Source organism: Agelaius tricolor, unplaced genomic scaffold, assembly GCF_023055355.1.
Source record: "Agelaius tricolor isolate 1412-34295 unplaced genomic scaffold, bAgeTri1.0.p SCAF_1, whole genome shotgun sequence".
Classification (NCBI taxonomy): domain Eukaryota; kingdom Metazoa; phylum Chordata; class Aves; order Passeriformes; family Icteridae; genus Agelaius; species Agelaius tricolor.
This window is the reverse complement of record NW_027269261.1, coordinates 93,941,632-93,955,546: the sequence shown is the minus strand read 5'-3', so window position 1 is coordinate 93,955,546 and position 13,915 is coordinate 93,941,632. Positions and strand designations below refer to the sequence as shown.

Below are 13,915 nucleotides of genomic sequence, written 5' to 3'. Positions count from 1 at the left end.
AGAGCAGCTTCCCTTCCCAACGCCACACATACTTCTTGTGAGATAAGGGGAACCATAAAGATCTGCAGAGAGCAATGCTATAGCCCTGCATGGTGTTTTCCTCTACCTCTCCAAAGCAGTGGGAAAGGACAACATCTCTCCACAGACCAAGTTTGTCATAGCCATAATTGGTCTGGTGAACAGTTTAGGAGAAATTACAGCAGAAGCAAAAATGCAGCACAGGAGAGGAGTGCTGCATATCTGCATTGCAGGCTCTGCAGTTTCCCAGAGGGACTGCACATCTTACTGATGCCAAACTGCAGCCTTCTATGTATCCATTAATGAACACCCTTCTCTCTCTCTGGATGTGATTTAGCCCACTTCACATCTTGGGAAGAGGAGGCAGATTTTTTCACTTTTATATGAAGAGATATTAATATCTAAAGCTGGAGAGAGGTTTAATGACAGAAAAGTGACTCCCACAGATCTTGGAGTTCCCAGACACACAGGCAAGCTGCAAGAATCGTTTATATATATATATATCTGTATATATTGCTCAATATCCAGTACTGCCTCTGGGACAGGTAGTCAGGTATTTAATAACACCCACATCAAGGTTTGTCTCACACCCAATGGGTTAGCATAACAGTCCAGCATCTCTTACAGGTCTTTGCTAAAGTTGTATCTCTTACATAAATTAAGATAAGCATCTTTTCATTTCATAAGTTGACAATAAACACTTTGGACTCTATAGCCATAAAATGACAATCCAGCACTGCAATACTTAAGCTCTTTGGAGGTCCTCTCTTCAAAGAAACTTTTAGAGAACCAGGAGGTCAGTCATAAGCAAACTGCCATAAAATCTTTTATAAAGTAAATGGACATTTTTGTTAATGAAATAAGGGAACAATAAGTTAAATAGCCCATAAGTGAATAGCCAATTTACTGTGACACAGAGTAAAATATGAAAATCTTACAAAAATACTTCTGTCTTATAGCCAAAGTGCCACAAGTTCAGTATATGTTCTTGGACAAGTCACATAACACATCTCATTGCTCTTCTTTTGAATTGCACCTAGCAGAGAAAGCAATTGCACTCCATGGGTAAAAATAATCTGAACTTTTGACAAAAATTCTTCCCATCACTTAAGAAAAACAACAGGACTCTTTGAAGGATTATACCTGCTGATTTTGTGTTCCTGTAGATTTTTTTGCCTGTCAGCTTCTTTGCTCTGTTACTATCATCAAATTTCCTACTATTTACTCTCAAACCTGATAGGTTTTGTGTACTGATGATCTATTTCAGTACTTCCAGCGACTTCTACAGATGTTTTCATCATTAGCTTACAGAAAAAAATGAAACAAATGTCAAGTCATTTGCCTGAGGCCATGCATAAAGTCAGTGAAAAAGGGCAGAGACAGAGAACAATACACTGATATGCAAGCTATGTTGGGAGCAGATGGCTACTATTAAATTTCTTTTTCAAAGCATCAAAAATCATGGCCTAACCTTTAGCCTTCAGACACTGCATGCAAGAAAGATTTAGTTGAAAAGAAAAGGAAACATACATTAAAAAGGCACATCCTTGTAATGAACAATACTAGTCACAACTATATATTTTCTGGTAATTTTCATATGCACCAATCTAAGTCTGTTAAAACACCAGATGGCACAGAAAGATTACATTACAGCCTAGGATTAAGAGGGTCAACAAGAGGTCCAATCCCATGTCCTCTGCCTGCTGCAGGGTTTTTGACTGGAGGGCTGTTTTATTACAAGACTCTGCTTCTGCAGCATTTATCCTCCTTTTGGGTTGGAGACATTTATCCATTAAGGGGTGTGAAGGGACAGGTACTTCTTGGAAGGTCACAGCAATGTGAAAAATGAAAATCACTTTTATAGTGAATTTTCAGTTATAGAATTTTGTTTACAGAACTTGTGAAGTCAAGTTTACTGAATTTTAAAGTATATTATGCCTTTTTCATAAGAGGAAACCACTCAAGCTCTAGACATAAATACTAACAATGCAGATTACAATTACAATACAGAAAACAACCATTTCTTGGCTTCATGATTGCAATCAGCACACTTAAAACAAGAACCAATTCACACAGGCCCATATTCCCAATTCTTCAGAAATGCAAATACAAAATAAATGAACTTTGACCTGGTAAACAAGGACACACAAACATAAGCAGAGGTGGGAAATGACTACTGACAGACACCAGCATACATTAAGTTAGACAGTGTTACAAAATCATTCACTTCAAATACTGAAGCTCCCAAAGGAGTACTACAAAGCATGGATTTAACATCTCAGCCCTTTGCACTTATTATTTTGACTCTTAATTTATAACCAAAAAAGTTTTTCCAAGTTACATCTGTAGATCCCTCTAAATACTTTCTTAGAAGTTTTCTACCCCCTTTTCTTTCCTGTCTACTATGAACATTTTTTTTTCCATAACAAAACCACTCAACTTCCTGCCAGCAGTCAGTACAGTGGCTGCCTACTACATTCAGCAGATAAGTCATTCACAGAGGAGTTTATTTCAGCAAATATTTCGGCAACTGGGGAATTTGATTTCCATCCCTGCTTGCTCCAGTTGTCCATTGTTTCTTGTAGAACAGTCAGAGGAGCCTGAATGAGATTAACATGTCTAGGGAGGTGCAAAACAGTAAGCAGGAGGACCAGCTTCTTCACATTTTGTGTAAACTACCTAGACAATTAACCATCAGTGAAAGCCAGAAGCTGGATATAAAGTTGAAGAAAATATACAGACAAATACATGGAAAAATATTCCCCTAGAAACTGGCAAAACCAAAAAAGCTTTGTCTGACTTAAGAGGTCTCTGAGCCCCAAGTTGCTGACTTGCTAAACTGTACAGGGGAAGTGCCACCACTTTCCTTTGCTACCTTAAAATTACTGGCTTACTGTCTTGATACATGATGTGGGTTGGAGAGGCAGAAAAGGACATTCTCTGGTATCCAGAACAGCCAAACTTGTTTTCTGGGAGCTCTCTGTATCTCTTGAAGGACAAAGGATGGTTTCTTGACCCCTTATTTTGATCAGGAGCTTTACACAGAGGAGGCCACTCAATGTGATGGCAATATCACAGTGGCACATTTCCAAAAAGCCAGAAACAGGGCCCCTACCAAGGCTCCTATGCTGCCATTTAGACTACTACATACAATTAGTTTCATGTTTCTCAACATTTGTTCCAAATTTCAAAGCCCCAAATGAAGTCATATGTGAAGCTCTGCTTTTCAGAGCATGCTCCATAATACCTTCTGGGCTCAGTGCTGTTTCCATGTGAGCTAGTCCCAGTCTGCTTTATCTGAGCAACACAGGATTTATTTACTCATTCCCTTGCAAATATGGTCATTGCATTTGTAATTGATTCTACTGTTGCAGTGCAGCATTTCTCTGCAGAGCAAACCTGGTACCAGTAAATGCTAGACATTTAGTATCTAGAGCTATTAAAAGGACATGAGAGATGTGCTAAAAAACTTATCAATTCTATACTCAAAACTGCAAAAACATTTTAAAATTGCTTTTGCAGGTTTGTATTATGAAAGACGATGGTGAATGAAATCTTGAGGACGTTTGGATTGAGTTGGTTTTTGGTTTTTTTGGTTTTTTTTTTTTCTGGTCTGACAGTGTCAAAAACCAGCATACCTTCTAAATCCAGAGCATGACATAGTGTAAAGCAGGACAGAAATGTATCCCAGAGTCCTCAGTTTGACAAAGCACACTTGTGGAAAGTATCACTTTCCATTTTCAACTTATTTACCTAAACTGAGAACTCATTCAAAAGAACTACCAGAGAATGATCAAGATAAAGGGTCTTGACTGATAGCATACTGTACACTTGCTGCAGCAATCTGAGACAGCTCCATTTTCCCTCCTTCCTCAACTCCCTCAGGTGCAAACTGAACATGCTACAACTTAAAACTTCAGGGATAAATTTTATGCAAATCCACAAAAATGGCAAATAATTTTATAAAATTTAAAAAAAAAAAAGAAAAAAGTCAGGAAGTCAAAAGCGTAAATATTGCTAGAGCAATCCTTCCTATCTGGACATATTATATAGCATAAATACATTCTTCAGGTCATTTTGCCTTTAATTCATTGTATAATAATGCTGTGTTTGTCACAACAAACAAAATGGATGATAATTCTTCTGAGCAGGTCTGACCTCTCCACTGCCTCCCCCAAATAAGTGTACCTAAAAGTAAGGCTGTGAAACAGACTAATGCTTGTATTTAGCTAGTATAAAAATTCTTTCAATATATACCACACCAGTCCTCAATGTCATTCAGCTAAGTGCAAGGGCAATCTATTTTGCTAATCTATTAAAAGCTCCAAACATGTCAAGCACTTGCTATACTCAGCTAGATCTTGTTTTCCCACAAAATTTTTGACAGAATCATTCTAGTGACTGCCACAGTGACAGCACTGTATTGGCAAAGGTGAAAGGTTGGCAGCTGCAATAAGGCCAATAAAAATCTACACACAGAGCTGTTCTGCAGCATCAGCCATTATAAACAAGGTGTAAGACTCAAACCTTTTGCTCTCACTATCACCCCTGCCACGTGCACAAGCTTTTACTAACACTGTCCATGAACAGCCACTCACAGACAAACATTTTTCAAAGTACCATAAACATAACGCATTTTCACTGCATTTTCAGGAACATGTCCTAATCTGTACATGGAACTTGCAAGAACAGCTGAGAGATTCTCAGGTGTCAGCTCTGCTGGAAGATAAAGTTTAGTACATGAGCTAATCAACAGCATTACGAAAATGAACAAGGAACTGCACTTTGCTTTTAATTTGGGTGTTTTCCAAAACCCAGATATTCGAAATCTAAGATTATACAATGAAATCTACTGATAATACATTTGCCAAATGCCAGCAAGGCCTCATAAAGCCAAACATGGGTAAAGGAGACAAAGAGTTGCCACACCAGTATGGGTGAAGTGCAACCACAAGATAAGATGACAAATCTCTCTTGCTTTGATCTAGCTAGGACACACCTCCTTTACTGTGGTTACCCTGGTATCCAAACTTCAGCAAATCTGGGAAGCAAAGGATGTGCACAAAGTTTACTCTGGATGGTACAACTGTGGATGAAGCCAAGGATGGTATCTTTAAGACTCCCCTTACTTGCAGCAGTCAGATGCAAGTTAGCACAAATATGCTGATGCATTTTGACTAAACCTGCCACGTAGGATGCAGTCAAACCTGAAGTGGCCTGGGAGGATGTAACGGGACACAGCCATTGCTGACAGCAGCTGTGGAAACACTGTTTTCAGAAAAGGCTTAAACCATCATGTAATGCTATATATTACACACATTCATATACAAACACAAAAAAGAAATACTCACCCTAACTTCATAAACATTATCTGAATAATCCACACTCTGGCAGACATAGCTGTACCCTCGAGCTCTTGATGACAAGAACAACTGAAAATTAAAGTCATAGATGAGGGGAAATATAATACATAAAGCACATTTATAACAATTATCAGCAAATTTCTTGCTACATCAAACTTACCAGAACAGAAACACTTAAAATATTATTAGTTCTAAGAAAATTATTGAAGAAAGCCAATATTTAGTACTAACAACCTATTGTTACAGATTATTTATTTTTTTCTTGTAAATTAAAAAAAAAGTACTAATTTTTCCCTGCATGTATCTGCCCAGATAATGAGAGCCTTGTACAACAAATTCCAGTATGACCTTAAGCTATTGGACACTAATATTCTTTCTGTGGCTCTAGCTTCAGAAACAGAAAATACCTAATTGCTTTCATCACAATTGACAGAAATGCTCTTCCCAGTATGGATTCAAGAGAACACTATTCAAGAGACAGGAATTGGATAATTTGGATCTACAATTCTTAGCACAGTGAAACAACCAAAATCCAGAATCTCCCCCCTCACTTTGAACAGCCAAAGCTGAATACCCACTGAACACAATGAGGGAAAAAGGGTGGAGAAACGTTCAGCATTTTGGCCAACAAAAAAGCAATTGAAGTGCTTCTGTAGAGCCTCTCCGTGCTTAGTTAAGCACATTGCAAAAACCTGGACAGGAGAAGACAAAATTGACATTTGAACAAGTCCCCATTGGAAAGAAGTACACTTGTCTAGAGTTGTACAAAGTTCAAGTAACACTGATCTTGACATTCATAAATGTTATGATCCAATGATTTTAAAGGCAAGTAATCCCTCTATTAAGGATCAAAGAGAGACAGAAGTGGAGCAGACATAAATTGAGATGATAGAAAAAGATTTCAAAAAACCTGTTATGGACAGGCACTGACTGCTCTTACCACTAACCTGACTTCCATCTTATTTACAACATACAAAACCTTGTGAACCTCTGGACTTGCTTGCTGCACGTGTGTTAAAGGAGGGAAAGGAAAGAACTGTCCACAGAAATTATCCTAGAAAAGAAACTGAACTACTTCTGCATCATCTAATTCCATCTAAAAACTACTGTTACTAACTGGAACTCCAGTGTGATTCCACTTGGGCACAAGCACATCCAGTACTAATAGAGAGGAGCAGGGAAAGTTTAATTTGCACTGTTACAGAAACCAACCCATCTCTACTGTGACCTACTGGATAACTCAACCAAGGTTCCCTCAGTAAAAGGCAGTAAATTGACTTCACCAGACTGCCCTGAAGTAGAATAAGAAATTCACGACTCTGTGGCAAAATAGGGTCTATTCCATTGTGACTTCTGCATGTTCTAAGCAAAATTTGCTCCAAATTTGGACCTAAATTTGAATTCAGAGTATGAGTCTTGCACTAGAGTCATGTGCTGAGTGCTTTATGACTTTACTATTTAACATAAGCTCCCACAGATGAACAAAAGAGCTTGCCATCAGGATGGTTATTTAAATAACTTTTAAGGGCGTTTCACATTCAAATTCTGTTCTTAGCAATGTCTGGAAACTTTACAATCACTCACAAAATACAAGCAGTATCATTTTACTCATAACAATTACATTAAAACTTGTGTGAATTACAATAGTGGCACAGTGGTATTGTAAACTTTGGAAGCAGAAATTGCCTTGTTACAGGGAACCACTGAAACTTGAACACCTTCCTGCTATCAGTCTCTACAATCAAGAAAAGACTCTTGCTGGAAGGGCTGTATCCATTGTCTTAACATCCATTGAATAACAACCTATCACTAGAACAGAAGAGGAAACTAGAACCTCGGTGTATAAAGTTATGAGCTTTCAGCATATCAAGAACAAATATGTATTTGCAGTCCCACTCAGTTTTATATTAATTCAGTGACATGGAAATGCTACAAACACATATCCTATAAGAAACATAGGTCTGAAAATTATTTGACTGCAAGTTTGGGATCATTCAGCTTATGGATGAAACAAACAAGTTTAAAAGAACATGTGAAAAAGGCATTGCAGTAACACTGCAGAACTAGTTTCAGCAGTTTCAGTTTTAACCTGCCAAGATGATTGGATTTAATCTCTTCCTTCAACTATGCTTTCATGTCAGCATTAAATTCTTTTGTACCTGTCACACTACTTAGTTGAATAATCCAAGAAAATAGCTTAGACAAAATGATGATTAAGGTGTGATGGTTAAATTTTACTAAACCATGTCTTAAAGAGAGGCTGAAATAATTTCATGATTAATGATTTTATGCTAGGAGCTCTGGGAAAGGGTGAAAATGCAGATCATTATCAGATATGCCATTTTTTCCTGGCAAAAGTATAGAACAGACCAGACAGTTCTGCAATGCTGTAATTTTAACTCCTCTGTTCATTTGCTTACTTCTGGAAACAGATTTTGAAAATCTATGATCAGAGGTGTTCCAGGAAGACAACTCCTGATCCACATGAGCAGCCACAGCAGCATAAACTTAGCATCAGCCTTATTCTGTACAGTGATCCTTGAACAATAATTACCAAACTGTTAAGTAATCCCAGCCAGCTACTGCTACACAGCTGTTCCACTGCAGTGCTACTATTCATTCCCTCTGTCCAGAAAATCCAACAAAGGAAAAATGCAGCAACACTGAAATTTATGACATGTAACACACTCAGAATATTGCAAACCAAATATTAGAAGTCTGTATCCTTTTTATTTAAAGGTATAGTTCACTTAATTTTTATTCTTAATAATAATTTCTAGACAAGATACAGACAATGGATATCTGAATTTCTAAATATTATAAACACATTGAAAGAGTAAACAGCTCAATTTCTAACAAGATACATTCTGATACCCTTTAGGTTTATTAAGATGAAAAAAAATGTATCAGTTACAGGTGTTAAATTTACAGATTTTAGTCTCTCCAGTATTTAGACTAACAAAAATCTAAGAAGAACTTGGAATACCTCAAACACAAATTCTCTCTTTAGATTCATTTAGTGTACTTATTCTCAAACAGAAACTACCTATTTATAGAAATACTCACCTCAAAGGCAAACTCATCTTTAAAAGTCTGTGCAAAACATTGACTCTTAATAGACATCAAGAATATGCAACATCATTTTCATTTTGACAGCCTCAAACCTCAGTAAGAATTCCCTCTTGCAAGAGGGCATACCCACCTCTTTGAAAATGAAGAAGTTGAGCAGGACCATCCCAAAGTTGTAAACAACCAACAGGAAGCGTAGCTGGAAGGGCTCTCTCGTCTTCATCCACTTGGGGCCCAGCCAGACAGTGAGGAGATAAATAGTGCTGATAGTCAGTGTTGGGAATGGAGACTGCATCAAGGGCCAGTCATCAACACGTTTGTCTGGGGGAGCCAAGCAAACAGGAGTCAGCAAGGTCTGAGTAAAATATATTCCATCATCACTTTAAGCACTGAATTTGTTAAATATTATTTTCTCCTGGAATAGCTGCATCAGATAGTGGAAACACAATGCACTCATTCTTTCTAGGAAAGTTAAAGAAAATAGTTTTTTAGAAAAAACTCCTCTATATCACATTACCTCACAGAGAGATTCATTATGTCATTCAAGCTCTCTTGTCCAGTTCTACAATCCAAAACAATAAAGCAAACAGAATCACATGAACCCAAACACAAATCAACCCACTAATCCCCCAAATGAATTTTGCTTGTGATGGATACTGGCTGCAGTGGCAATATAATCAAACCTTCATCACCACTGCAAATGAAAGATACACAGATTTGGCAAAATACTGATAAAACCAGTAGCTTTTATTAATTTAAAATTAGGCACTAAAAAGTCTCCTATAGAGTTTATACAGGTTGTATGATGATAACTTTTGCTACTTGATGTAGGTCAGTCTCATGTTTCAGACAGAATACTAACAGTGTTACCAGAAAACAACCAAATAAAAGAGTTCTAAAAGGGATGGTTCTAGTCAATCTGTGCTGCCATATGGGAGCACAGAAACAAAGGTTTTATCTACAGCCTCCTTCAGTCACTCACAGGATCCAGTCACATTACACATGTTTCAGAGCTGAGAATATGCTATATTAAGTTCTAGATCAGTATGAAAAAAGCAGTGTTAGCTTGATGAACCAGTGACACCTAGGATTAGAGGATAGCTCTGCTAGAGGAGGGAAGCAAGACTGCACTGACACCTCCTTACTCAGTGCCTGTGCTGCCCCATGTGTCACATGTCTCCCCCTGCCCTGAAGGCTAACATGGAGCTGTAGCAAGGGATAAAAGGTAACTGCTTCATAACAATCAGAACTTCAGATACTGCACAGCTCTATGATACTAACTGGATTTTTTCCAGATGCTTAAGGCCAGTTACAGTTCCCATGGAAATCACATCACAGGGCTCCTTGGGAAGCTCAAACATCTGAAACACCTGCCTTCAGTCAAGTGTGGGCAAACTCACAAATGCAGCTGCCAGAGATTTACCTAGAGGACAAGTTTCTTTTAGAGGACTGGAAGTCAAAGACCAGGAAAAATCCCTATACCGTAAATTAATTCCTGATCCCAGGCATACAACCAGCAAGTTAGAAAACCCATCTTATCAAGAAAATGAGGAAAGTACAGAACACTGCTGTCATTACTTCTCCTACACTTCTTTCTTTTTTCCTTTGTTGTACTTAAGGCCATAAATTAGTACCTAATTTTAGGAGCAAATTTCATGAGGCCCTCTATTTCTAATAAACAACAAGTACTGTGATCTAGGGAAAGAGGGCATGCAGAACACAGATTATTCTTACTTCCAGATGATTTAATAATAATTGAGCTGCATATTCCAAGATGCTAGGAGGCCTAAAAAGAAATGGAAAAGCAGAAAGAGAAAGCCTAACTGTTTTCATTCTGGCTGTTAATACCAGAAGAGAAAATTCATCCTAATGCATGGAAACTTCAAGAAAGGACACTGATGCTGCTAGAATGATGGGATTCAGCTGTGTGGCCACAGCCACCAAAAGAAGTCAAGGGCAAGATAGGGCAAGGACTACAGGGAGGAATGTCAAAAAATCAGATAGATCAGCTGTAGAAACACAGGCAATGAAAGAAGACCTGAACAGAGTGAGAGAAGACAGTTACCACTCAACTTTTCATCGAGCTCCTGAAACCACAGAGTATCACCTACCAAAGTTGAAATCACTACTGCATTGCAATGATTACACTCTTATATCCTTTACAATTTCATTCCTTCTTTAGTGATTGTTCTACTAATCTGAATTTAAAACCCAAAGATAACACACACACACACAAAAAAACTCTCAAAAACCCCCAAAAAAACCCCAAACCAACCCCCCCAAAAAAGCTCCCCCCAAAAAAGCCCCCCCAAAAAAAGCCCCAAAAACACCTCATCATCTACCTGGTACCAAGTAATAGGCAAGGATTCATCATGAAACAAGAAGAAAGGTGTCAGTTAGGAGACAGCTCTGGGAATAGCCAATGAGTGCCATGCTTTATCAAATCCAGATCTCCCTTCACTGTAGTGTACAATGAGTTAAGAACAGGTGAGGCAAGAGACACAGGTGCTTTCCCAGGCTTCTTGCAATAAGGAATATAAAGAGGATAAAGAGAAAAAGATGCATTAGAGAATCTGTCTTCTATTTTCTAACACAGTGTTTCATGGTAATCTTACACACTAAAGTGGCAATGCAAAGAAATGTGAAAGAGGAGGATTTGAATTTTAGCCAGGATGTGAATGCTATCACCCACTGCTGAAAACAGGAAACTATGACTGTTCCAGATTTCTTTTTGTGTCAGGAGACAAAGATTTCTGGATTTCTGGATGGAAGAATGAGGATTCACCAGAGGGTGAAAGGAAAGACAAAGGGACAACTTGTACTAAAACCCAGCTGCAAGCAGGCTTTGCCTCACACCTCATCAATACTGTAAACAATTCTTCCACCTCCTTTCCACAAATACTGTAAATTGAAGAACCTCACTGGAGAAAACCAAGAGATATATTTCATTAACTCTGATAACTACATAAGAGCACCTGAGAAGCTGCCATTACTCTTCCATGCCATGGTCTCAGCACGTTACTTTCCCTCTCCAAAGGGCTTTTGGACAGTGAGCCACCACATCTCAGAGAAGTCTTGAAGTATTTACAGGAAAAACATATATTATTGATACAAATCTTGTAACACACTGCCCAGGGTATCCAACATTGCCATTTTGGGGGCCTGACCTCTCCTAGGACAAGTAATTACAATGACAAAATGCTTCTATGAGAGGGAACACGGTAGGCAATTCAGTTCTGGAGTGCATCCTGGCCAAAACAGCAGAGCAGTCTGTTCTACTGGGCTAACTACAAACACCACCTTATGTTTATTTTGAGGGCATCTAGGAGCCTCTGCATATGATGATTTTTAACTAGTACTGTGGCATCAGGAAACATGATGCTATTACTCCCTCAACTTTTTCATCACAGCATCTCCTCCAGATAATGCAAAGTAACTTGTCTCATAAGTCAACTCCATTCTTATTGCACAGAAGGTTATACAAAACCAATTTCATTTCAGTTTACCTGGCAGGCCTGCTCATTCATGTTCTACACAAAAAACTCAGAGAAATTCAGACCCTTGCTCCAAACTTCTCTTTCAAAGATAAATTCACTATCTTTAGTCATCTGCACAAGTCACAAACATTCCAAGCTACTCCAACACCTTCCTCCTTCCCAGCCCCCAATCTGTTTTAGCAAAACCAGCATAATTTTGTGTCCTACTTACTAGCTGGTGCTGATGACCACAAAAGATTTCTGCAAATTACAGAGAACTGTGATAGCTTAAGGAGATATACGAGTGCATTAAATCCTGCAGTATTTCACACGGAATAGGGACATTTTTACCTCAAAGATGAAATAGGCTTGAAATAAAAAGGCCAGCTCGCTGAATTAAAAAAAATCCCTCCAACTGCTGTGAAGCAAAAAGACCAATGCCTTTACCTGATTAGAATTGACAGAGATTGACTGAATCTTTCAGGGGATTAATGCGTTTGTCTTTCAAATCCCAAGACCCAGATTCTAATTTGATCACAAATAAAATGTCTGCTGTGGTGGCACAGCCTGTAGTACAGTGCTCTTCTGGTAGGGTGGGAAAAGTTTTACAACAAATACTTAGGGTTGCACTTTCAAGCAAAAATGAATCCAGCCTAGACTAAGGCATCTACTAACATGTTCTTGGTAGAAAATAACTGTTATGTAAGGAAATATGCATATACACAAGGCTTTCCTGTCATTTTGTGTATATACGTTCTGAAGTTACACCTTGCAAAGACAAAAATCAGAAGAACTTACATTTATATATTTATATGTAAGTATATTTATTAGTATTTATATATATATATAAATAATTGAAATTGCCCATAGGTACCTACCTTTGCAGGATGTAATTCTTTTTGTGGGGAAATTAACAAGAAACACACAAATAGGCCCCTTCAATTTCTTCATTCAAAGCAAGAAGAGCAGGACCAGTGAAAAGAACTGAATATCCTGCCTGGCAACGTCCAAAGAGGACATAATTAACCTATACTGAAATATGGATGGAAAGTGAAGATGAATTTCAGTAAGTAAGGCTGCAGTGATGGTGTTCTAGCATTAAAAATCACAATAAATTTTTGAGAAACGTACCATAATTGTTTTAATATGTAAGCATTTCTGTTAAACATGGTTCAGCATTTTCTTTCTGATAGAAAAGATTTTAGATGGTTAAATTTCCTGCATTTTTCTTAGCCTATAATAAATTTTTTGCTTTCCCCTTGAAAAATAAGCAAACAAATCCATAGCACAGTCTTTTTGACATTCACCTAGAGAAATCCTGAAACAGTACAATGGCAATTATCTTTGCTTTTAAAATCAGTTTTAGAGAAAATATTACATCACTAAAATACATGATTATTGCAATTCCCTGTGTTCATGTTAGGTTCAAAATAAATACTTAAAAAATCTTCAGTTTAACAACAGATGTATTCCTTAGCTATCAGGTCTGTGCTCACTAATTTATCTGGAGAGACTTTCAAAGTTATTAATAGCTATTGATACTATTCTCAGCGCAAAGACACTTACAGTGCCAATCCAGCACATCCATCTGGCCGATTACATTTCTAAAGACACTGCAGAAATGACAGTGAGCATTTAAAAGTGGTTCTGGGAGAGCCCTCTGCAGATGACCTCTATTTTAACAAAAGTACTCTCCAAGCCAACCTCAGGTTTAGGAAAGATTTTCTTAAGTCAAATTTTGATTCCACAATAGAAGGAAGGCACAGCAGTATTACCTAATTGCAGTACTGTTCCACGAACCACAGTGTTTTAATTATCTAAGGATTTCCCATATCTTGTTCCACTACCTCTATATTTGAAATAATTACAAAACAAGAGCGCATATCATTAAAAAAAGATGAGAAATATAACTTCACACACCTTGAAATGTTTACCAAGTTTTCACACTAGATCCCTTCAGTGATTTTAGTGCTCGTTAGTTCCACTACC

The 13,915-nt window shown here is 37.8% G+C and overlaps 1 protein-coding gene across 2 annotated transcripts in view; it reads right to left on the bottom strand.

Annotated features, from left to right (window-relative positions):
- The window catches only part of ELOVL4 (ELOVL fatty acid elongase 4), a 37,398-nt gene that overhangs the window by 8,943 nt on the left and 14,540 nt on the right, over positions 1 to 13,915 (bottom strand). For both annotated transcript variants that reach the window (XM_071444176.1, XM_071444186.1), the window contains exons 2-3: positions 8,584 to 8,771; positions 5,370 to 5,450 (exon numbers count right to left, since the gene is read on the bottom strand). In XM_071444176.1, the coding sequence (XP_071300277.1) occupies positions 5,370 to 5,450; positions 8,584 to 8,771 (269 nt within the window). The remainder of the gene's footprint in view (positions 1 to 5,369; positions 5,451 to 8,583; positions 8,772 to 13,915) is intronic.